Genomic DNA, 25,380 nt, shown 5'->3' on the forward strand with positions numbered 1-25,380 from the left:
CTATTCCAGCATCCTTTCTACCTGAAAACAAGAAATAAAACTGAATGAGCCCAAAGGGGGCCCAGCAAGTAACATCCACGACCATAAATAGTTTTACTCCTTGTTCTCAGTTTTGAAAATCATTTTCGCAAATAAATATAATTCTAGCCATAATAATATCTGTATGTACGGTTGCATCTCCCGTAACATATACATACTATTACCTCTAGTAATAGATCATCGTTGTAAATCATCTTTATAAATCATCATCATAATGCATCATTATAAATAATCTTTGTAAATCATCTTAGCATATCTTCGTTGAAAATATAATATCATTTTCTCATAATAAGGCCCATGTACACTATTACCCCTGTGCACGAGGGTTGCGGGTCCTTGTGACCATGGCACTGAACTGTGGTCACAGCCATGCCCGACCGTCAATTAACTCTTTCTTGGTGCACTCAACGGTCTAGTTGATGGAATACCACCTTCTGGCATAGCCTCCTTCAGTGGTTTCGCCTCCATCCGAGTATCGGTACCGAACTCTCATCTTATCTTATCTTGGGGCCAAAATACTCTCCTCCATACATGTGCCCTCATTTCATAAACATTTATCTCATCTCTTGTACTTTTCTTTGTACTTCTTTTGATGCATCTTAGGGCAACATGTAGGAGGGTTTATCATCATTTTTCTTTCTTATAATCATCATAATTTCTCAACTTTCTTTTCTCAAAATGAAAACCTTTTCAAATATAAACTTGTTGTACTTAGAAAGCGTTTAAAGAAATAGAAACTTTCTAGATAATTCATTTAGAAATCCTTCATGCATGCAACATAACTTCATAATACGTAAATAAAATAATCATTTACAATTTATTAAAGAATGAATAAATAGCATGACATGAAGTAACTTTAGAAGGGGTAGTGAATTTACTTACCTCTAGACTGAAGCTAAAAGTGGTATGAAGGAATCTAGTTGCTCCAATATGACTAACACCACTAGTATATCTTTTGAAACTAATTTCTCAAGTCCGCTATCTCTTGTGTTCTTTCTTTCTTGTAGCGCTTGGTCTCGCCCTTTCTCTCTCTGTTCTGAGTAAACACTCTTAGAAAGAAGAAAGACAGAGTAAAAAGCGGAAGAAGGAAGAATATATGCAAGAGATGGGAGAGGAGATGAGTGGTGAAAATACTGAAGGAGAAGAGCTCTATTTATAGGAGAAAATCAAACACTATTCTACCGTCAATTTACAATTATACCCTCATTTTACTATTTCACCAACCCTATACTATTTCACCAACCCTATACTATTCTACCTTCAATTTACAATTATGCCCTCATTCTATCTTCAATTTACAATTATACCCTCATTTTACTATTTCACCAACCCTATACTATTTCACCAACCCTATACTATTTCACCAACCCTATACTATTCTACCTTCAATTTACAATTATACCCTCATCCTATCTTCAATTTACAATTATACCCTCATTTTACTATTTCACCAACCCTATACTATTTCACCAATTACCATTCTCTAATTACCACTCTCATAAATTTCCCAATAATTAAAATCCTTAGCTACAATGGATATTAAAGTAACATCATTATCAAAATAATCTATTTAAATAGCTTTGAAAATTCTGGGACACTACAATCTTCCCTCCTTATTAGAATTTCGTCCTCGAAATTAAAACCTATAATATTATCGTCCAATCTTCAAGTTGAGGGATTCAGATAATATTCCTTTCAATCCTTCATCCAAGCTTACTCTCTTTTATCATATTGAAATTCCATCTCCTTCTTCTATGAGTAAATCTTATTCACAGTCTAAAGTCTCAATTTCTGCAATCATTCATCAATTCACACTTAAAATCTTACCTCAAAATCTTTTCCATTGTTTCTTTCCAACCTCAATAACAACAATCGAGTTATTCATCAACAGTCTACAATCAAGGTTTAAACATCAAATTAATAAATCATGTGATCAATAGTTCATACCTCCAAACATCATAGTCCTCATTTCAAGCCTGCAATAATTCTCTCGATCTAATTTAATCAATCTTATCAAAAGGTGTAAAAATCATTCCTGCCTATATTCTCTTTAGTATCTCAGTATTCCAAATCATGCATACGAAATTTTAATATGATGCTCTAATAATTATTAACTTCTCACCATCATAAACCTGTAAAAGTAAATAGCACCAAACATTCAAACATCATTACATGAATATACCTCAGAAGTGACATCATAATTCGATTCATTCTAAATACACAACCGTTTCTATTTTCTCATCCCAACTTTGTGTCGGTGCTACAATATTAGCGAAAATCTTTCAGTACTACATCTTTACTTAATAAATCATTACTCAACAAAAGAAACTCGTAATTAAGATTTCAACTCAAACGAAATACACGATTACATCAAATGTAAGATTCTCATCCATTCTTGACTAATACATATTGTGCTTGCTGCGTTCTAGAGATGAAATTGATAAGCAAGCAAAGTAGGATATGGGTAAGTTTCCAAGCTGGATGTTCCAAAGTACACATGCTAAAATCTCTCTCTCTTGGGTCTTGCAAGGTCAAGAAGAGAAAGAGAGAAAGATAGTCCTGTTGCTTTCTAGAAATGAAGATTTGAAAAGCATTTCAGGACATGATTTGCATGTGAGCTCTTTCCGAGACTTTCAAAATACCCACATCGGATGCTCTCTCTCTTCTGTCATTTACGAAGACTTGAAGAAAAGAGAGATATTTAGCCTGAGAAGCATGATCAAGGATAATCTTGCTTCCTCAGGACATGATCAACGATAATCTTGCTTCAATGGTTTACTACTGAGAGTATAAGGAGTTGGGTTTGTGAATCAAGTCGTGAGGCTGCATTTTTCTCTTGAGGATACGCTCAACTAGGAGGAAAAGTCGAGCTTTCATTGTATGGAAGGCTATTAACAGAAGATTTCAGGCGAAGGGGTATGATCAGAAGGCATGTGTTGCAATGGAGAAAGAGGTGTGAATTTATAGGAAAGATTTCTGGTAATGAACGAGCGCGTGGTGCGCGTTGGCATGACAATTCATTCAGTTGCCCACGCATGGTATTTGAAGTCGTTGATTGAACAGTGGGTTTGAAAAATGAGCTCAGTCGAATTTATGACAGGAGACAAGATCCTACTTCCACGGGATCTTTTGACAAAATTTCCATCGCGGCCCGAGGTCGCCTAACGCTTTGTTGTTTACTGTTTATTTCACCTGAAGTGAAAAATTCCTTTAAAGCCACTCGTCTGCTGCTTCCAGAAACTTCACAAAATTTCTTCAGTTCCTAACGCTTAGTCTCTTCTCAGTACTTCATCTCTCCCAATTTCTTCGTATTCTCAACTATTTTTCCTTACTCTCCTAAATATGGGAGTATCATCATCATCCGTTAACAACCTCGATTTGAATGTTGCTCCTGCAGCACAACCCATTGTTATGCCTGACGTGCAACCGGAGGTGCCTGTTGTTCCCCCTGAAGTGTCTGCTATTCATCCCGTCGTACCTGTTACACACCCTAATGAACCTGCTGCATATCCTAACGTATGGCAGCCAACTTTTGTCTTTGACAATCGTCCTATCACTATTCACGATTCTGTCATGCTCCATGATTCTACTGCTGTAGCAGTGGCCAAAGGTTTCGTAATTCCACGGGATCAAACGTTCTTAGCTGATAGGTCGGATACTGATGCTATTAATAATTCATTGGCATTCAGTATCCAAGGTGCTGCTTCAGTTTCTGACATGGCACAACGTTTGAGTGCCAGAAATGTTGAGCTGAAAGTCTCAAGAAACCAAATCGGGGTCTTACAGCGACTGCTCAAATACTACAAACGAAAACACGTGGATTTGAAGCAGGAGAATACTCAGCTGAAAAAGATGATGTTATCTTACGCAGAATACTTGGGACCAAAGATGCTAGAAATGGAGAAGAATACCGAACGTCTCCAGCGACAGCACGAAAAACTCCGGGTCGATGTTCAGGGGTGTTGCAAGTCTCTCCGCACACGCTCTAGTCAGGTACCTCATTAGAAATAAATATTCTCTTTGATAATTCAATTATATAAATATATACGATTCTGCTCATACTAGGTTTTCTCTATGCAGAAATAATTTTTCTGAAGCAGCTCTGAGGAATCATCTGCTCATCATTACCACGTGTATCTTTATGCAACAAATTCTCTTCTTTCTTTTTTTTTTTTTTTGATGGACACTGGTATGTAATAATATAAGGAGCTTGTTCTCCAAACATTTCTTTTCGTAATCATTCAGTACTCATTTAATATTCATTATGAAATCATTCTGTCATTGTAATAACTTCCTTTAAACAAACAATCTGTTTAGCAAGTTAATCACTCAATAAAACATCTAAGTATGCACCATCACATGTTATCAACCTCTAAAATACTTTAATATCATTGAACATATATCTTATAAGAGAAATTTAGATCATGTCACTATATTATATCACTGTATCATATTGTCTTTCAACTCTTACCTTTATGCTTCAATTTACCTCAAGAATAATAATCCATTATCTTTACTTAGTAAAAGAAATTATATCAAAAGCTTTGGCATGTAACTAAAATTTCTCATAATTTCATATCCACTAATGCCTCAAAATTTAAATATTATCCACAACCTAGGAGCATTAATTCATCCTCAAAACTTTAAGCATCACTTCAATATAATTTACCTCAATTACAGAAAACCTAGCACCTCAAATTCTAAGAATCACCTCAAAGATTTCATGAATTGTACCTTAAAGTCATCACAATCATTTGAAAATATCAAAATCCTTAAACCACAACTTTATATATCAAAATATCTTATAGATTCTAGGGTATACCTTATTTGCATTTATCCCTGCAATACTTAGGCATTCACTTCATGCCACTACGTAATCCTTATTCATCAATCCATATATTATAACATCAATCATAGTATCATTATTGTCATCGACCAAACCTTAGCCATTACCAAAAACTCATATAAACTCTTATATCATTAATTCAGTTCAAGAATCATTTCACAACCGACATCCATAAGACCATTCGTTACTAAGTCACTTACACCATTTGTCTCACAACCTAAATCAATAAAACCATTTTGTCATCAAATTAATTTCACAAATCATCTCGTAACCTAAATCTTATAAAATCATCATACGATTTTTAAATCATGATCAATAATCTTTTCTAAATCCTCGAGACACCTTAAAATATACCTTATCAATCGATACTCTAGAAAACTGCCGCAAATCCAAATAGGCAGATACTATAGATCACAACCTATCTATAAAATAAAAATTCATCTCCGTCATTAACATGATCACAATAATAAAATCCTCCAAATTAATCACACTAAGATGATTTTTTTTTTTTTTTTTTTTTTTAACAAAAAATTAACCATTAGAAAAATGCTCATGCATCATTTATTAGAGACCACACAACAATGCACACTCTACTTGGCCGGAATGTGGCTTCTCATTAACCCCCCCAAATTTTTTTTTTTTTTTGAAAAGTCTGCCAGAACCTTATAACCTTTGCTCTGATACCAAAATTGTAACATCCCCAGTCCGTTAAGACTGAGTTTGCCACTTTTCTTCTTTTTCAACAAAAATTCTTGCAAAGATCTATAAGGTCTATCAGAGTACTTGATTTTAAAAGATACAATAAATGCGTAAAACATTTTTTCAAGAGATTTTATTACAAGCGGAATTAGAAAACATTAAACTTTAGTTGCGGAATATCATATCATTACAATAACTTATATGAAAAGACTTTGAAAATTAATAATTATTCCCACCCCATTCCGGCCTCCTATTCCAGCATCCTTTCTACCTGAAAACAAGAAATAAAACTGAATGAGCCCAAAGGGGGCCCAGCAAGTAAAATCCACAACCATAAATAGTTTTACTCCTTGTTCTCAGTTTTGAAAATCATTTTCGCAAATAAATATAATTCTAGCCATAATAATATCTGTATGTACGGTTGCATCTCCCGTAACATATACATACTATTACATCTAGTAATAGATCATCGTTGTAAATCATCTTTATAAATCATCATCATAATGCATCATTATAAATAATCTTTGTAAATCATCTTAGCATATCTTCGTTGAAAATATAGTATCATTTTCTCATAATAAGGCCCATGTACACTATTACCCCTGTGCACGAGGGTTGCGGGTCCTTGTGACCATGGCACTGAACTGTGGCCACAGCCATGCCCGACCGTCAATTAACTCTTTCTTGGTGCACTCAACGGTCTAGTTGATGGAATACCACCTTCTGGCATAGCCTCCTTCAGTGGTTTCGCCTCCATCCGAGTATCGGTACCGAACTCTCATCTTATCTTATCTTGGGGCCAAAAATACTCTCCTCCATACATGTGCCCTCATTTCATAAACATTTATCTCATCTCTTGTACTTTTCTTTGTACTTCTTTTGATGCATCTTAGGGCAACATGTAGGAGGGTTTATCATCTTTTTTCTTTCTTATAATCATCATCATTTCTCAACTTTCTTTTCTTAAAATGGAAACTTTTCCAAATATAAACTTGTTGTGCTTAAAAAGCATTTAAAGAAATATAAACTTTCTAAATAATTCTTTTAGAAATCCTTCATGCATGCAACATAACTTCATAATACGTAAATAAAATAATCATTTACAATTTGATACAAGAATATATAAATAGCATGACATGAAGTAATTTTAGAAGGGGTAGTGAATTTACTTACCTCTAGACTGAAGCTATGAGCAGTCTTTAAACTGCTAATTAATCATCTTGAAAAAAATATCTTGTTGTTCCATTCTGTTTATTCACAACTAAATTAATAACAATTCACCAAAATCAATTAACTCCAGTCTACTCCTTTTGGGAAGTTAACCCATTAAAATCCAACCCAAAATATCTTATAATTCAGCCCAAGAATAGAGAATCAACTCATAAAACTAATTCAAAATTCTCTAGAGTGAAACCACCCAATATCATCTTGATTAAATCAAAAGGTTCTTATCTAAGACCCATTACTCAATTTAAAATCAAATACCCATAGCTAAAGGACGAAGAAATTTACCTTTGAAGAACCCATTTTTATTATTCTGCAAATTTCTCTTTTGGCCATCCTCTAAATGTCTGTTTCTCCCCCTCAGCATCTCACCCTCTGTCTTCTCTTTCTTACATCCGTAAAGCTCCCTCTCTCTATCTTCTTGTTTCTTCCTCTCCGTTAAGTAATAAAGCAATGAGAGTAGGTGAAGTCAAAGAAAATTTAAAAGAAAAGTCAAAAGCCATGTGGTAAAAGAAGGAAGGAAGAAAAAGGAAGGAGTAATGAGTGGTACTATTGTGGAAAGTGGGGGAAGAGAGGGGTTGGTCGTTGGTGTGCTGGTGGAAAATAAGAAAGGAAGACAAGAAAGTGGGTGGGGGCCTCATGGAAAAAAGAGGGGAGTGTGGAAAAAAAAGAGGAATAAATAAAGGAAAAGAAAGAAAATGGTGTGAATTATTGAAGGGTTCCGGTCCATTATTAACAACACTTTGGGCCCACTCCTTATTAAAATTATATCTAATCTCATCTAACCATTCTCACACCATTCTTCATTTGCTAACACCAAATCAACTATCCCTCAAAGCTAACTTTCCTTCAAATGTATAATATGTATCATTATATCATCATATCTCTTAAAGTCACCAACTAAATTATCAAGCTATAATCTATCCCAAACCTTAGGATGTATGATCTCAAATAAAACCTCATTCCTATAATACTCATATAATCCATAAATTCTTCAAGAACAAATCTCATCACTTAATATAATTATTAAAATAATATTATCTTCAATTTAATATCTTTAAATGAGGATTTTAAATCTGGGGCACTACAATATTTCTGGCGGTAAAGACTATTTGAGGTCATCCCCGAAATATGCATTTAACATTTACATTCAGTCATTTCTTTTATGTCATTTAAATTTCTGTTCATATTTCTGGCGGTAAAGACTATTTGAGGTCATCCCCGAAATATGCATTTAACATTTACATTCAGTCATTTCTTTTATGTCATATTTCTGGCGGTAAAGACTATTTGAGGTCATCCCCGAAATATGCATTTAACATTTACATTCAGTCATTTCTTTTATGTCATTTAAATTTCTGTTCATATTTCTGGCGGTAAAGACTATTTAGGTCATCCCCGAAATATGCATTTAACATTTACATTCAGTCATTTCTTTTATGTCATTTAAATTTCTGTTCATATTTCTGGCGGTAAAGACTATTTGAGGTCATCCCCGAAATATGCATTTAACATTTACATTCAGTCATTTCTTTTATGTCATTTAAATTTCTGTCATATTTCTGGCGGTAAAGACTATTTGAGGTCATCCCCGAAATATGCATTTAACATTTACATTCAGTCATTTAACTAGTTATATATGACTATTTTATATTAATATAATAAAATGAGTAAGTAAAGATGAAGTGACGGATAATAAATAAATATAAAAAGATGAGTGTCTTTAAACAATGATATTATTGGAGAATGAACTAAGTATTGTTTGTATGTATGTATTATATGCAGAAGTGGAGCAGAATACTACGCTAAGGAGAGTAAGTATGGATATACTTACTGAGTACTAGCTTTGTTTTATTGTTATAGGAATTCTTATTTTGTCTTATTGATATAATTTTGCAATACAACTACTGCATAATGTGTCTAATAAAATGGGCTGATAAGATAGCCACCTTAAGAACAAGCTGGGTGGATTGCCGCGAGAAACTGTCGGTATCTCAGTGGATGGGGGTATATAACCGTCCAACAGGCCTAATATATAACTAAGCTGGGGCGGTGTAGTTGCCAGCACCAAACAGGTAAACCTCTAAAGTGTGAGGGACATAACGGACGTAAGCGGGCTGAGAGCTCATGAGAAGAGGTCTGAAGAAAGATTATCATAAAACACAAACTAATCTGTCATTACGCTGCATTCACAACTCATTCATTATTATATATTTTAGTCTTTAATCTTATTTGTTCAAACTAGTCTTTTTAGTCTTTATATCTAGGAAAATAGATTACTCACTTGTTTGCCTATGTAAATATGATAACGTCATCTTTACATAGATCTTGATGCAGGGATAGAAAGTGAGGACGATGGTCCTTTTACTGGTTTTGATGGTTGATAGACCATCTGCTGCAGGATTTATGCTTACTCTATGGAGCAAGTCTCATTTATGTTAATCGCTTTTATTATGTATGGTGATGTGTGTAAACTTAATAGATATTACTATGTTAATTTAGGTGCCGTCTGTGGCATATATTTGGTACACCTAGTGTATACATATGTTGTAATGAAAACCATGTTTCTATTTTATTTAATAATATATCACCTCGAGGTTTTTCAGTCAGCTCAACTGTGTTGTGTAAGTTATTCCTAGGTCATAGAAAAAGAAAAAAATATACATACTCCGCTGTAAGATTGTATTTTCTAAAGTTGCAGCGTCACGACTTCGATATTTGCTAGCTCAAATATCGGGGCGTTACAGGTAGCAAAGTCAATTTCATTCTATTATATGGTATCAAAGCTAATCTGACTTACGCCCCTTTCCAATCCAAATTATTTTCCTCATGGCTGCTATTGTTCCCAACCAACCCCAAACTCCTGCGCTTGTTACCTTTTCCAACTTCAACCCCATCAAGCTTACCAGTGAAAATTATTCTCTCTGGCTTCCTCAGATTGTTCCACATCTCCGCAGTGGAAATCTGTTTGGATATGTGGATGGCACTATTCCTAAACCAGAACCCAACATTGATGTCACTGATGCAGATGGTGTCACTACTACCTCATTAAATCCAGCATACTTGTATTGGAATATGCAAGATCAGATTATCCTAGGCGCCATCACCACAGCCCTATCCGAAAACATGATTTCTCATGTTGCACGATGCCAAACATCCAGATTTGCCTGGAAAACCTTGGAGACCCTTTTCACGTCTCGTTCCCGTGCACGCACCATGCAGGTGCATTACCAACTGGCCACGCTCAAAAAGGGTAATTCCACAATTGCAGACTACTACCAGAAATTTAAAACCCTTACAGATTCACTTGCTGCCGTGGATCAGCCTCTCAACGCCTTTGAGAGTGCATCTTTTCTCCTTGCCGGATTGGGTCCAGAATTTGACACATTCGTCACCTCAGCCACTACCCGCGTGGAACCTCTCTCCGTCGAAGAATTATATGGCCACTTGCTCTCCCATGAATCAAGGTTATAGCAGCACAATTCTGCCCTGGATCTCTCTATCGTAGGCGCCAACTATGCATCTCGTGGATCCTTCCACCGTGGCCACAGAGGTGGGCGAAACCCCTCTTCTGCCAATCACCCATCTGGGCGTGGGTTTCATTCTAGCTTCTCCAAAACAAAACAGGGCAGGGGGCATGGTTCTTATGCAAACTCCAGTCGTGGTCCTCATCAAAACTATACATCATCTTCACGTCCAATCTGCCAGGTATGCAACCGCCCTGGCCACATCGCCTTTGATTGGTATAACCGGTTCAATGAAGCTTTTCCCCGTGAGTTTGTTGCACAGCCCCATGCATACTACTCTGATCCGTCTCAAAACACCAGTCTTACATGGTATCCGGATTCTGGAGCAACCCACCACTTAACATCAGATCTGCAAAACCTCAACATCAAGGCTGAGGAGTTCACTGGATCTGAACAGATCAAGATTGGAAATGGTACAGGGTTATCCATTGAACACATTGGACAAACCCGTCTCTCTTCCCCTCCCTTTAATTTTGATTTATTCAATGTGCTGCATGTTCCAAAAATTGCCAAGAACCTTTTATATGTTCACCGTTTCACCAAAGACACTAACATCCTTTTTGAATTCCATCCCTCTTATTTTCTTTTGAAGGATCGACGTTCGAAGAAGGTGCTACTTCGAGGCCCGAATAGTCATTGACTCTACCAATTTCCCCTTTCAGCAAATAAATCGCCTCCTTTTGCTTTGGTTGGTGAACGTGTTTCTTTTCCTCAATGGCACTCACGGCTTGGTCACCCTGCCTTCAAGGTGGTTCGTAGAGTGCTCTCATTTTTCCAGCTTCCAGTTTCTTCCAATAAGGACTTAGTCCTATGTTCGACTTGTCTCAGCTCCAAAGCCAAGCAATTGCCGTTTTCCCCTTCAAGTTTTCTTGCTCCTCAAGAGACAATGAGACACCCTGCATTCTGCCCACATCAACCGAATCTTCGTCCCAACCCGTAACTCCACCAAGTAATACGGCAAACTCATTTTCAAATTCTCCTTTATTATCTTCTATACATACATCTGATGCAGCATCCCCCACCTCATCTCCTACACCTCACCACATGATCACACGTTCAAAGAACAATATAACCAAACCCAAACAGCTTCATGATGGCACCATCCGATACCCTTTACCAAAAGCCCTTATTGCCGAATCTACTCCCCAAACCATAGAACCCACATGCTACACATCAGCCATGAAAGATCAAAATTGGAGGCAAGCTATGAACATTGAATTTGATGCATTGTTAAAAAATCAAACTTGGACTTTAGTTTCCCATTCCGCATCTTCCAATGTTATTGGCTGCAAATGGGTATTTCGGTTGAGGAGGAAAGCGGATGGCTCTATTGACCGCTACAAAGCTCGCTTAGTTGCAAAAGGATTCCATCAACAATCCGGCATCGACTATGGTGAGAATACAGCCTTGTGGTTAAACTTACAATGGTACGACTTGCACTATCTCTAGCTATTTCACATGGATGGCATATTCATCAGATTGATATTCAAAATGCCTTCCTCCATGGCACCATATCCGAAGTAGTCTACATGACCCAGCCTCCGGGTTTTGCTCACCCGCAACATCCTACACACATTTGCAAACTAAAAAAGGCACTCTATGGCCTTAAACATGCCCCTCGGGCATGGTTTTCAAGATTAAGTTCCAAGTTGCTTACATTGGGTTTTCATAGCTCCCAATCTGATACTTCTCTCTTCATTCATCAAACTTCTGAATATATTATGCTAGTCTTAATTTATGTGGATAATATACTAATCACTTGCTCCAGTTCTAGTGCAATTCAATCCTTGCTCACAGCACTACACAGTGACTTTGCTGTCAAGGATTTGGGTCCATTAAATTTTTTCTTAGGCATTGAAGTACTGCCGTGTGCTCATGGGGTCATTTTATCACAACAACGATACATAATGGACATCCTCAAACGCACAAAAATGGTTGAGGCTAAACCGGTCACCTTCCCAATGGCTACATCTACTCATCTTTCGGCATTTGAAGGTGAATTATTTTCTAACCCAACTCTTTATAGAAGTACAGTTGGAGCTCTACAATATCTCTGCATCACACGTCCAGACATCTCGTTTTGTGTCAACAAACTTGCGCAATTCATGCACAAACCTACAGCTACACATTGGCAATCTGTAAAACGGCTCTTACGATATTTAAAGCACACAATCCAGCATGGCCTTATGTTCCAGAAATCATCCACATCTAGCATTCAAGCATTCACTGATGCCGATTGGGCAGGTAGACAAGATGACCGACGATCCACAGGTGGTTATTGCATTTTCATTGGCAACAATTTAATTTCTTGGAGTTGTCGCAAACAAAACACAGTTGCTAGATCAAGCACCGAGGCCGAGTATAAAGCATTAGCAAACACTGCTGTGGAAATTTCATGGCTAATGTCTTTGTGCTCCGAAATTGGCCTAAAGTTTTCTCAACCTCCAACCTTATGGTGTGACAATATTGGGGCTACATATCTTTCCGTAAATCCTGTGTTTCATGCACGGACAAAACATGTGGAAATTGATTTCCATTTTGTCCGTGACCTAGTTGCAAAGAATCGACTCTCCATTAAATTCATCTCTAGCAAAGATCAACTTGCGGACATCTTCACCAAGCCTCTCTCATCCTCCCGGTTTGGCTCTCTTCGTACCAAGCTTAACGTTCTTCCTATACCGCTAAGCTTGAGGGGGCGTGTTAGAGACCAATTCAAACCTGCTCACATATCAAGTGATGATGAAGATAAACAACCAGATAAGGATAGATAGTTATCTTGTGATCTTGTAATTTTAAACTTTTATATATAGATAAGATAATCACTTTGTATTTTGATATATCTCATGAAGTTGAGTTTCTATCAAACTCAAACTCTTGTAATCATCTTCTTATAAATACAACACCTTAACCTGTGTTATGGTAAGGTAGCAAAGTCAATTTCATTCTATTATATGTACTGAGGTTAACAAATTAAATTACTGTTGAAGATGGTAAAGAGTATTTGCTTAAAGGAGACAAGTTCAACAACTGATATCCGAACACGATACATTCAAGGGAGTATTAGAGTATATGTTCTTGTGGTGTTCGGACCTGTTAGCAAACATGGTCATTCTAGAAGACCACTGTAATTGTATCTTTACAACTTCTTGCATATGATGTTTTATAGTTTCTCGTTGGCTTAGATATGCTTATGTAATTGTATTTCGCCTAAGGTTTCAGGTTAAAAGTATATGGGTGTAGCTGAGCTATACGATGTATATATAGATGTGATATGTTTTAGATGGGTTTGTATTTGTAGGTTTTTGAGCGTGAGTTTGAAGCATGCACATACATTCATAGCTAAATAATATGTTTCGAAGGTTTTCATAACTATAATGTTTACTTCATCCGCTGCAAACTGTTTTACAAATATTGTAAAACCAAGTGTAGCTGTTATTGTAAATTCATGATAGAAAACAAAAAGTCAGCTCATTGTGACAAGTCAGTAATGCGCCTGGGCAAACGTCATAACTCCCCAATTGCATAAATAATGTTGTGGTTGCAGGTGATGATAATGTTGACGAGGATACAGTGGCCTCGTGCCCGGGCTACTACGATTGCCGTGAAATGCCACATACTTTTGTATTTGACTAGTGCGTATTAGTCTATCTCCATTTGTACCTCATCTTAGATATGTTTATCAACATTTGTGATGTATCTATGGCATTATGTCAGATATAACATTTTTTTATAGCTATTCTTTTGTTATGCATTGTAACAATGTAAAAGTTGAAAATATAGATGTTTATCCCGAGATGTTATTAAGTATGTATAGCTTATTGGGCGACTTCATCATTGCTTATTAAAGGAGTTGTTACAAATAGCAACATCCTTCCATGAGTATTTTTTCTTCTCTCTTTATAAACCTTTCTCTTTCACTTAAAGGAGTCTCTCAGTATCTGGATGAGCTCAAGTAAAAATTATGAGATTCCTTCATGTTTTCTATCCTTTAAGTAGGCTGAATGTGTTTTTATTTGGAAAAAAAAAAAAAAAAAACCATTTTATCATGAATATGTTTTTATTTAAATCTGGCTTGCATATGATCAAACCAGATTGAACCTGGCACTCATGCATATTACACTAAAGCTTTCATAGTATTTATTGTAGTCATTGAGTTATTCAATATGGAAGATTAAGTCTCAAGAACCTTTCTGTTCCTCATTCTGGATCCTCATGACATCAATGTATGATTTCCCATCAAGTTTACGAGAGAAAAGTCCCTTGAAGTAATCTGCAACTCCTATTCTTTTGAACAATGCCGGTGATTCTGGAGTAATAAGGCTTGGTGCTGGACCCATATCTCCTTCCAGTCTGGGGTTGTAAAATGTAGCCATGGAGAGCCTTTCCTTTACTGAGTTAACAGTAGCCCGATGCTCAATGCTACGGTATATTCCATTGGTCACAATCTGCAAAAAACATGCATGGAAAACACATAAGAACAAGTTAAGCATATGTTTGATTCTAGAAAGCACATAAAAAAGAGATTGGGGTAAATTCACTCTAAACTCCTGAACTACAACACAATTTGACATACCCCTGAACTTTCAATTGCAGTCAATTTGAACCATTCCGTCAGATTTTAAACGTTAAAAGTGAGACAATGACATTTATACCGTTAACTTTTTTATAAAATTTCAAATTTACCCTTAATTTCAAATTAAAAATTAAAAAATATATATATTATTAAAAAAAAAAAATCACAAGGTGACCCACGGTTGGGCCACATTGTGATCCTTCTTTTCAAAATTTGTTTTTAATAAAAATAAAATTGAAGGGTAATTTTGTTTTTTTAGGGGTTTTAACGGCAAAAATTGACGAAGGAGAGTAAATTGACTGCAATTGAAAGTTCAGGAGTCCAAATTAAGAGGTTTCAAAGTTCGGGGTATGTCAAATCACGTGGTAATTCAGGGGTGTAAAGTGAAGTTACTCCAAAGAGATTTAATTATATACCTCCAAAATGTCTCCAATGTTGACAATAAAAGCATTAGAGAGGGGTTTAACAGGAATCCACATCCCATCTTTTCTTATTTGGAGGCCTTCCATTTCATTGAGTTGGAGGAGGATTGTTAGGCCGACAGAATCAGAGTGAGGGTTGAGGCCAATCACAAGGTCTGGCTGTGGACATGGAGGGTAGTAGTTCATCCTAAATGCCTGCTTCCCATCTTCAAACAGGTTCTTCATGTCATTATAGTCCATTCTAAGAGCTTTCGCCATAAATTCAATGATTTTCATGGCAAGGCTTTTAAGCTCTGCTGAGTAAGCTTCTAAGTTATCTCTGCATGTGAAGATTAATTAAACAACCTACTCTCATATTTTTCAGAGAGAGAGAGAGAAAGAGAGAGAGAGAGAGAGAGGACCTAAATGGAAGGGGGAGCTTTGGGAACAAATGGGGCTTCCTCAAAGAGGTTGGGAGAGTGACCATGTAGAACATGTCTCCCCAATCAAGCTTTTGCTCCTCGGACACAACAAAGGCCTGTCCAAAACCCTCCAAATGTCCTGGTTCTTGCCAGTATGTCTTCTTTTCTTCCATCGGCAGCTTGAAAAATTCTTGAATTTCTAATTTCACCTTCTCCAACAATGAAGCTTTCACCCCATGATTTATTAACTACAAAAACATTTCCAATTTTTACATAAAAAGAGATAACATATATCTATATAGTTTTATATGAGAGAGAAAGTCAACGCCGAAACACCACCAGGACTCGACTAGGCCATCATAAGGACCCGACTAGGACGTCCCCGGAACACCGCTGGGATCTGGTTAGGACCAAATTAGTACCCTGCCAGGACCCAGTCGAAACCCTATCATGACCCGGTTGGAACCTGTCAAGACTCAACCAAGATCTATCGAAACTTGTTCCGGACCCGAATGGGACACCGCTGGACCTAGTCAGAACCCACTGAGCCCTAACTGAGACCCAGTTAGAACATCATTAGGACTTGGCCGGGACATGCTGGGAACCAGTTATGACACCATTGGGCCTGGAGTCAGGGGATTTTCGTAATTTAAATTTTAATATGATGGAATGAAAATATATATAAAAAAATAGTAATTTTTCATACGCGCTAAACACCTAAAAATATTTTTCAAAAAATCAAGAAAATATTTTTCACTGAAAACATTTTCCAACAAAAAAAACATTTTATGTTTAGGAAAAATTAACATATCCAAATAAAAAATAAAATAAAAAAATCTAGAGAAAGAGATGGGAAGAGAGGATGACCTGGAAGAAACCCCATTCTTTGCATGCGCAGTGCATCTTCTCCAACTCAGAGTCCATAAATTCAGGGGAGAAAAGCTTCTGCATGTTGATGACTGGGACTTGGGGTAAACAAGTGGTGTCGGATATGTTTGGAGGGTCCTGATCGGGACGCACATACCGCGGCGGCACTGTCGCCGTCGTCTCCTTCGCTAGCTCCTGAACACAAGGAACTGGGAGAGAGCTCCCCAGCGATTGCTCTGTTTCCATAGCTCCAAGAAAACCCAAAGCCCAAATGCTTCAATCCTACCTACTCCCAATCAAGAACACTCAACTTTAAGAATATTGACACGAGTCACACGACTCTTTTTTTTAGATGAATGATAGAAACAAATTTTATACAAATCTAGTTGTCTGTCTATTAATGAAAGTTCAAATGCTTCATTTGGACTTTCACGAGTCGTGTGACTCGTGTCATATGGAAACAGAGCGATTGCTCTGTTTCCATAGCTCCAAGAAAACCCAAAGCCCAAATGCTTCAATCCTACCTACTCCCAATCAAGAACACTCAACTTTAAGAATATTGACACGAGTCACACGACTCTTTTTTTAAGATGAATGATAGACACAAATTTTATACAAATCTAGTTGTCTGTCTTTTAATGAAAGTTACAAGGGGAAAAAAGAAAAAAGGGATAAATTAAAAATTAGTCCTTATCGTTTTAGTGATTTATAATTAGCTTTATGTAGTATAAAATTGAACTCGCACTTCTTGAGATATGCCAAAAAAAAAAATAGTTACCAGAGTCAAATTCCGTCCACAAATTTAATAGATTTTATTAGTGTAACACTAACTTAAATAGGACAAATGTTATAATTTTATTGATTCTCATGTTTCACGTTATTCGATTTTATTAAGTTGGTGAACAAAATTTGACTATAAAAACTAAATTGTTTCATTTTAATGCCAAGTAGATGTAATTGCAAAGGAAAAACCTTCTATCAGGTCGGTCTGTAAAAGGCCACTTTTGCAGCAACTAATAGAAGCCTGACACATCTATCACCTAAAGTACAAAAAATGCACAAAAATAACCTACAACAAAATACACTGAATTTTTGTTGAACCAAGCCCTCTACATGGATATGCACAAGAGACTCATGGGTCTACTGAAACAAGCCTTCTCTGGTGGATCCTTTTAGAGTGATAAAATCCTTAAAGGGTTAACTTTTCACTTTAAGGTTTTAGTTTTGAATCCAGAAACGAGTTTTGAGGCATTAAAAACGGGTTTTGAGGCATTAGAAACTAGTTTTGAGGCTAAGTTTGGCTAAAAAGAGGTCGGATAGGGTGACTCACGGCTGGGTCACGACCAGACCTAGTTGTGGAGAGAAGACCCATCAGAAAAACACCCCCCCCTAAAAAAAAAATTGAACAGGCCACAAACACCGGTGGCTGCCCGTCGGTGAGGGGGAGAGAGAAGAGGAAAGAGAGAAAAAGAGAAAAAGTGGAAGAGGAAACAGTGGGTCTGAAGAAGAAATCCCGTCAGCAGTGATGGAAGATGAAGAAGAAAGGCAGAGAGTTGCGTGGGATGAAGAAGAAATCCCGTGTTTTCATCCTATTCCATAAACTGTGCTTCCCTTATATGTCAAATACATATTGGGTGCTGTAAAAGTGGTCTTTTACACACCGACCGCATAGTAGGAGCTCTCAATTGCAAATGAAGTAAATCATGAAGTGATTTTACATTTTTCCATAAAAAAAATAAAAACAAACAAAAGCTATTAGATAACATTGATCATGAGGTCACTATTTTTCTGTACAACCTACTTTATTTTTCCATTTTCTCTCACTCACAAGTGGTTCGTCCTTTTCAACTTATTAAATTCTGGCTCTTGGACTAAATTACCAAAGCCTGGTGGGGCCGTGAAGGAGGGGCCAGCTTGCTCTATCTTGGCACCAAGAAAATATTTTCTCGGTAAACCCTGATGGAGTTTTGTGGGGGTATCAGCAAAGGAATTGTTCACACGATCCTGTGCTAATAAGGGAGAGAGGTGGTAGGAGGGGGCCTATCAATACTTTACCATATCACCATCCATTATATAATTTATATTAATCACTAAAGTTTGGGACATGTACAATTATTAGCTTATATATATAAGAGTGCCCACCAATTTTTTTTTTTTTTTATTGTGTTTTTTGTCAATTTGTGAAACAATTGGCATTGGCTTTTAATAATAGCAAGTTGATTATACCTGCTCCTTTTGATTTTGGATCTGTTTAGAATTGTGGTTTTAATAAGTGAGATTTTAAAAATTGTGTTTTTGAAATCGCTACTTTTTAAAATTTCAAAAAAATTTGGTAAAATATGTTAAAAAGTATTTTTTTTATTATCAAATATTTGTTGTGTAATTTGCACATTTTCAAATAAGTACCCCCTAATTAACTTGCTTATAGAAATCACTTTTTTTTTTCCTATTTTAAATTAAGTGTTTTTTAAATTGCAATGCCAAACACTTTACGTTTTGAGATATCTTTTAAAAACTCAGATTATTCTGGCGAAATCGCAATCTCAAGCGCACCAATAGTTCATTATGATGTTTAGAACCTTTTCCCTTATTTTTAGTACTACGAGTGGTTTGTGTTATTTTGCAATTTTTGTTGATGATTTGTCTCATTAGATCGGAGTTTTTATAACGCTTTAAAGTTAATTAACTGTAGTAGTTTTTTTTTTTTTTTTTTTTTTGGGGTAATTATCTGTGGTAGTTAATTTAGAGTGTTTATGTCTTCTTACTTTTCGCTACTTTTTACCTTATTTTTAGTAGAGAATTTCAAATTGAATATTTCCACCGAGTGGAATATTGAGGTTGCCGACAAATTAATCTCCATTGTATGCATGCCAACGACTCTGTTGACTGACCCAGAGGCCAACAACGTACTCTAATTGGATATTTGCATTTATGACTTGGTCTTCTTAAGAAACTGTACATTTTGAAAAACCATTGTTAAGGTTAAAAGTTTGAGCACAAGAACCAAAACTCCATGCATGCTTGTCTTCATGTTTTGTTACATTAATTACCTTCCTAGCTAGGAAATTAACTTGTTAATTAATATCATATTTGTCCAAACTTTTCTTCTTTTCGATGAAGCATTTCATTTTTTTTTTTTTTTTTTAATAAATGAACTCTCCATATTAGAAAGGAAGTCATATTGATTGGTGCTAAGTCCTATTGAACTCTCCATCTTGCTCTCTCTTAGATTTCAAATTCAAAACAAATATAAAAGATGGGAAAGAGTTATTTAAGGACTTAGCCCCTACTCAAGCATTCAAACCTCTCAAACTTTTCTTATCAAATTTATTAGCCAAAAGTTTAACTCCACATATGTGCATGCAGTGCTACCTAGAGAGATTTGTCAAAAGTTTGATTTTCAAAAAAGTAATCCAACCACCCTAGCAAAACCACATGCTTAGCCAACCAACCTAAAACCCAGCCTCTAAAAATTGGGTTGTAAGAATTCCTATAGCCCAGTTAGCTAGTCTCTAAAAAAGTTGTAAGTGTCCTTTTAGCGCCCGTGAGAAATATGTGTTTTTTTAATAGCATGTTCTTCTCTTGCTGTGAAAGCAACTCAAGTAGTCCACCAACAGCCAATGGGTTTGGGATTGGGAACCCCTTGACCAGATCTCAGAGCCAATCTTTTTCCCAAGGTTATAGATCCATTTTGCCGACTTCCCTTGCCTACATTGTTCCATTGGCTAGATATTGTTCACCTTAGAGACTTTATGCAGTTATGAGTACAACCGGGAGTGGAAGACACTTAGTCCTCCGGATTTTCAAGGGTTGTCAGCGGCGTACTGGATGTCGGGTGAAATGCGGTGCTCTTCTAGCCATTGGATCCTACCTTTGGCTGAGCAGTTTTTAGGGGCAGTCTGTTACACAAAAAAGACAACTCTTTCTATAAACCCCTGTACTGACGTCTCCAGACTCCCTAACAGGCAAACCTTTCTCTATTTTTATTTTTATTTTTTATAAAAAGAAACTAAAACAAAATCAAAAAATCTTCCCTAGTGATATTCTACCATGGAACATTCATCAAAGTTTTGATTTTAAAAACTTACCTAAAATCTCTCCTAAACCATGTACCACATTGATTATCACAAATTGAGTTTTCAAAATAACTTAAAATCCTTCGTACTCACATGCCACATTAATGTTAGGGAATGACACACCCTTGAATCAATGATTGTGCAAACTCCATAGAATAATAATGGAATGATAAATGTAAGAGATCAACACACAGTATTTACAGTGGGCTTACATCCACGAGACTAACTCCGAACAATTCACTATAAACAACTTATTACAATGGTATTTACTCAAGTTATGCAAAACTTGAGTTAATACAGCAGTAAAATAATACAGAGAGAAACAACCTCTGTTGAAATTAATATACACTCTCAGTGGTGTATTAAAATATTCTTTTCTTAACTCTCTCTCTGGAGTATAACTGAAGCTCTCCTCTCTTGGCTTCTCTTCTCGTGTGTTGTTGATCATCATCGATCATATTTGAGGCATAAGGCCCTTTGGCTATTTATAGCCAAAGTTAGAACCGTTTAGATGAATGAACTTGACATCCAAGTTAGAACCATCTAGATGATGGAGACAAATTGAGAACCTTGTAGATGGATGGAGAACCATCTAACTAAATCTTTGTAGAGAACCTTCAAGATGGATGAAGAACCATCTAGATAAATCTTTGTAGAGAACCTTCAAGATGGATAGAGAACAATCTAAATAAATCTTTGTAGGACTTGCTCCATTTTGTTTAATCAAAATCTTATCTTAAGTAGGGAAAAACCTTGTCGACAGCCAACAATTAATGGTTAACAAGATTTGAGTTTCAAATTTCTTAAAACTACTCCAAAAATTGCATAACTTGGGGACTTCACCCAAAAACCCTAATTTTCCTAGAAGTCTAGAACCTTCAATCCATTCAGCAATCCCTTGCTTTCTCTCAAAATTCCTTTCACCAAAACACCAAGGCACACGTGAGAGAGGAATGAAGGAAATCTAAATTCTCATCCAATTAAGTTTCAAAAACCGATTCTCTTTGCAAGTAAATGTTACCATGCTCTTTAAAATTTTGTTGTTCCGAATTGATCATGTTTTATTCATAACTTTTTCAAGCATTTTATCCAATGAGAATTTGATATTCTAATTGGATGAAATGAAAATGGTTTTGGTAAAAGAAGAGAGAATGAATTGTGAAAATGGTTCAGGGAATGTTCTCCCTCCAGCTTTTAGTTCTTAAACATCATAGTTCACAAAACAAAATATTTTATTTAGGATTCTTATTGATCTCATACGACTACCAAATAATATAAAAAGGAGAGTTTTCTCTCAAATTGAGTTGAAAAAAATTTCTTCAATCTAATTTATTAAAATGACATTTGTCTTTAGAGCACATAATTTTCACCTACTATACATGTGAGAGTCGCATATTCTAAGACAGACATGACAAATATCAGTTTAATAAACCAAATTGAAACAAAATTTCTGGAATCCAGTTTACAAGTGAATAGAATTTGGACAATTTATTTACTTGTTGACTTGATGTGTTTCATTTTATCCAAAGTTTAAGCATATAGGAAGAGATGAATTTAGCATTTTTATCAATACTTTAACAATTTCTCTCATTCTCAAACTCCATTTTTAACCGATGAAGCCTATCATGTAAAATATTTAACTAGTTTCAAACACTAAAAATACATAAATTTAATAATATAATAAATACTTTTTAACATATTATACAACCCATAGCAGAAAGATACCTTACACACACACACATATATATATACTCACACAAAGTTACAAACAACATTTTCAGTTTCAATGGAAGCTAGCTAGCGCTAGCTAGCACGCTGGCACTCACGTGGGTGACCCTGAGGAAATCGCTTAAAATCAGTGCAATAGTTGTAAATCATGAAGTACTTTTGCACCCATCTGAGACGTCTTCGCCCATTTGCATCGAGCCCTTGAGTTTGCCAACCACCAGGAGTGGGGGAGCTCGTTGACGTTGAACCACAAGAAGATGAGCCTGTAGACCACACGCAGGCATTAGCATTGAAGTTACGATAGTAGGCAGTGAAAGGAGCCTTGGACCAATCCGTTTTCACAAGCCCACCCCTTGTTGCCCATTGGTCTGCATTCCAGAGGCTCGAGTAAAGCTTCATGGGCTGGCTCTTGGGGAAGGGAACCCCAATGGACTCTTCGTTGTGGAATACTCTTATGGGGGTGTTATCCACCAAGAAACTGCAGAGAGAGAGCGAGAGAGAAAATACCAAAAAATGTTACTTAAATTGATGGTGTACTAGAATATTCAAAATATTGGTTCAGAATCTTAGGGCCGGGTGACGTCAAACCCTTTAATTATAATCGGATAAGATAATTTCATGCTGAGTTTGTGACAGGTCCCCGGATCGTGTCAAAAATTGTCAGCATTAATATAAAACTATATATAGATCAATTCTAGCTTAATTTATTTAATTAAACGAGTCAAATCACTTGATCCAAATTCACTGATTTCGTGTTCATGTTGAGTTCACGGGTCTGATGAGATGGATTACATGATGTGAGAAGTAAATATCTTAAATTCACTGTTAGAGAGAGAGAAATACTAAGTTACTGCAAAAATGCTTAACTTAATGGTGTACTAGAATATTCAAAATATTGGTTAATTAAGAATCTTAGGGCCGGGTGACGTCAAACCTTTTAACTCGTTAATTTTATATTGGGTTTGTGACGGGTCTATTGATCGTGTTAAAAATTGCCAACTAAACATTAAAATTGTCAATTATAAATGTCTTGTGTCAAAACATGAATATATATAAAAGATTATATAAATAAATTATAACCTGACTTGTTTAATTAAATAAGTTCCAAATTCACTAATTTTATATGGAGTTAATGTCGAGTTTACGAATTGTGTTCAAAATTTGCATATCATCAAACTGAGATGCATGGATTACACGATGTGAGAAGTAGAGATCTTACATAATTAGCTGTGGATTCCATACAAAGGAATAGGTGTGGAAATCTTTTGTTGGGTCAAACCAGAGGTAGAATTGTTGCTCTCTCTCCCCTTTCCCTTGTGTATAGACGTTTGTGTGGACGATATAGGGCTGTCCACTCAAGTTCCCCAAGAACTCAAAATCAATCTCGTCATGATTAGTCCCCTCTGAGGATAGCTGCAGAAATTAAAGAACAAACTTGGAGCTAGCAAATTTTCTCTTGTTTCTCAATATATGTCAAAAATGGAGATAAGAGATTTACATAGTAAGCCGTGACGGTGCCAGCAGAGTTACCAGAGACGAGCTTCAGCTGCATGTCGATCCTTCCAAACAGATATTCTCTTTTGGATTGGAAACCAGAGCCAGATATTTGGTCAAGTGACAGTGTGAGAAGCTTCCCTTTATCTAGAATCTTCCCACGATGATCCCCCCACATTATGTCACAATCTCCATCAAAAGTGCCAGCAGAAGAAACCACAAAGGAGCTCACAAAGAGTGAAACCAAGAGCAACTCTGAAATCCTATGACAAATGTATACTGCCATCTCTAGAGATCGAGAGAATTAATTGGAATATGGTGAGATTGTGTATTTGTGTTGGGAGGAGGAATTTATAGGTAATGGAGAGAGAAAGAGAGGGTTGTGGTGAAGGGTGTAGGATGCTTGAAGAAGTAGTGTACATTTATCAATAAATATACAGAGGGAATGGAGCTGGCAATTGGGTGTCTTTAGCTAATTAGAAAGCTGTGAATGAGTTTGGAGTATACAGGGATAGAACATTTAAAAGGTCCGTAAAATTGCAGTTTTGACTTTAAAATCGTGTGTTTTTAAAATCAATAAATATACAAAGGGAACGGAGCTGGCAGTTGAGTGTTTTTAGCTAATAAGAAAGTTGTGAATGAGTTTATAGTATACGGTGCAGTTTTATCTTTAAAATCATGTATTTTTTATAAAAAAAATGTATCTCATTGCCGATTGAGATTTCTTAAAATTTGTTTTAAATTTGAGATCCTCAAATTAATAAATCTCAGCTGTTTATCTCATCTAAGCGACTAAGATAAGCCATATTTTAGAATTTAATGAGAAAACTACCCTTAAAGAATTTAATAAGCCATATTTTTTCATTAAATACTAAAGCATAACTTATTTTAGTAATTTAAATGAGAAAAATTGCTGAAATTAATGAATTTAAGAATCTCAAATTTAGAGAATCTCAATCCTCTCATTCCTTGTGATTTGAAATTCTGAGGGCCCACTGGCAGATTTGGCTTTGCCTTGGCAAACAGCCGAGGAAGGCTCAGAGCAATGTGCCTGAATATGATATAACCTTCCAATTTTGAAGCTTCGTGCGTGATTATATGTGATGAGATACAGAGAGGATAAATTATTTGACATCATGCAAGAGGACACGTGCAGGACCCTAAAGTAATGTGGCTGAAGAGGTTGTATGGAAATAAGAGTTGGAGCTGGCTAGCTATCACAGAAACGCGTGTATGTTGCATGGCCACATGACCTGGCGCCATCTTCTGCGCTACCTTTAATTGCTGTGTGATTATCTCCAGAATAAGCTATAATATTTTCAAGTATATAATATGACCTAAACTTGACACACAAATACAAATTAACTCCCCCAACTCCAAAGACCAACTACTATATATATATATATATATATATATAGTAGTTGGTCTTTGGAGTTGGGGGAGTTAATTTGTATTTGTGTGTCAAGTTTAGGTCATATTATATA

General features: G+C 36.2%; 2 protein-coding genes and 1 long non-coding RNA gene across 3 annotated transcripts; all 3 read right to left on the reverse strand.

Annotated features, from left to right (window-relative positions):
* Positions 1-5,733: 5,733 nt before the first annotated feature.
* LOC132170782 (uncharacterized) lies at positions 5,734-7,427 on the reverse strand. Its single transcript, XR_009438991.1, has 3 exons — positions 7,097-7,427; positions 6,758-6,831; positions 5,734-5,855 (listed from the first exon to the last, which is right to left on the reverse strand). It is a non-coding gene; the product is annotated as an uncharacterized LOC132170782 (long non-coding RNA).
* A 7,086-nt stretch (positions 7,428-14,513) lies between these two features.
* On the reverse strand, positions 14,514-16,844 carry LOC132170779 (protein SRG1-like). The gene is made up of 4 exons (XM_059581883.1): positions 16,599-16,844; positions 15,732-15,979; positions 15,325-15,649; positions 14,514-14,780 (listed from the first exon to the last, which is right to left on the reverse strand). The coding sequence occupies exons 1-4, from the start codon at positions 16,842-16,844 to the stop codon at positions 14,514-14,516; spliced, it is 1,086 nt and encodes a 361-aa protein (XP_059437866.1).
* A 5,633-nt stretch (positions 16,845-22,477) lies between these two features.
* LOC132172318 (xyloglucan endotransglucosylase protein 1-like) lies at positions 22,478-24,459 on the reverse strand. The gene is made up of 3 exons (XM_059583795.1): positions 23,901-24,459; positions 23,622-23,815; positions 22,478-22,880 (listed from the first exon to the last, which is right to left on the reverse strand). Exons 1-3 carry the CDS (start codon positions 24,180-24,182, stop codon positions 22,478-22,480), a joined length of 879 nt encoding a protein of 292 aa, XP_059439778.1. The 5' UTR covers positions 24,183-24,459.
* Positions 24,460-25,380: the final 921 nt, after the last annotated feature.

Source organism: Corylus avellana, chromosome ca2, assembly GCF_901000735.1.
Source record: "Corylus avellana chromosome ca2, CavTom2PMs-1.0".
Classification (NCBI taxonomy): domain Eukaryota; kingdom Viridiplantae; phylum Streptophyta; class Magnoliopsida; order Fagales; family Betulaceae; genus Corylus; species Corylus avellana.

Coding starts and splice junctions, on each gene's coding strand:
- LOC132170779 (XM_059581883.1), bottom strand. CDS start 16,844: ATGGAAACAGAGCAATCGCTGGGGAGCTCTCTCCCAGTTCCTTGTGTT. Junction 15,980..16,598: donor AAGAATGGGGTTTCTTCCAG/GTCATCCTCTCT, acceptor ATGTTTTTGTAG/TTAATAAATCATGGGGTGAA. Junction 14,781..15,324: donor ACATTGGAGACATTTTGGAG/GTATATAATTAA, acceptor TGTTTTTTGCAG/ATTGTGACCAATGGAATATA.
- LOC132172318 (XM_059583795.1), bottom strand. CDS start 24,182: ATGGCAGTATACATTTGTCATAGGATTTCAGAGTTGCTCTTGGTTTCA. Junction 23,816..23,900: donor GCACCGTCACGGCTTACTAT/GTAAATCTCTTA, acceptor TAATTTCTGCAG/CTATCCTCAGAGGGGACTAA. Junction 22,881..23,621: donor TGGAATCCACAGCTAATTAT/GTAAGATCTCTA, acceptor CTCTCTCTGCAG/TTTCTTGGTGGATAACACCC.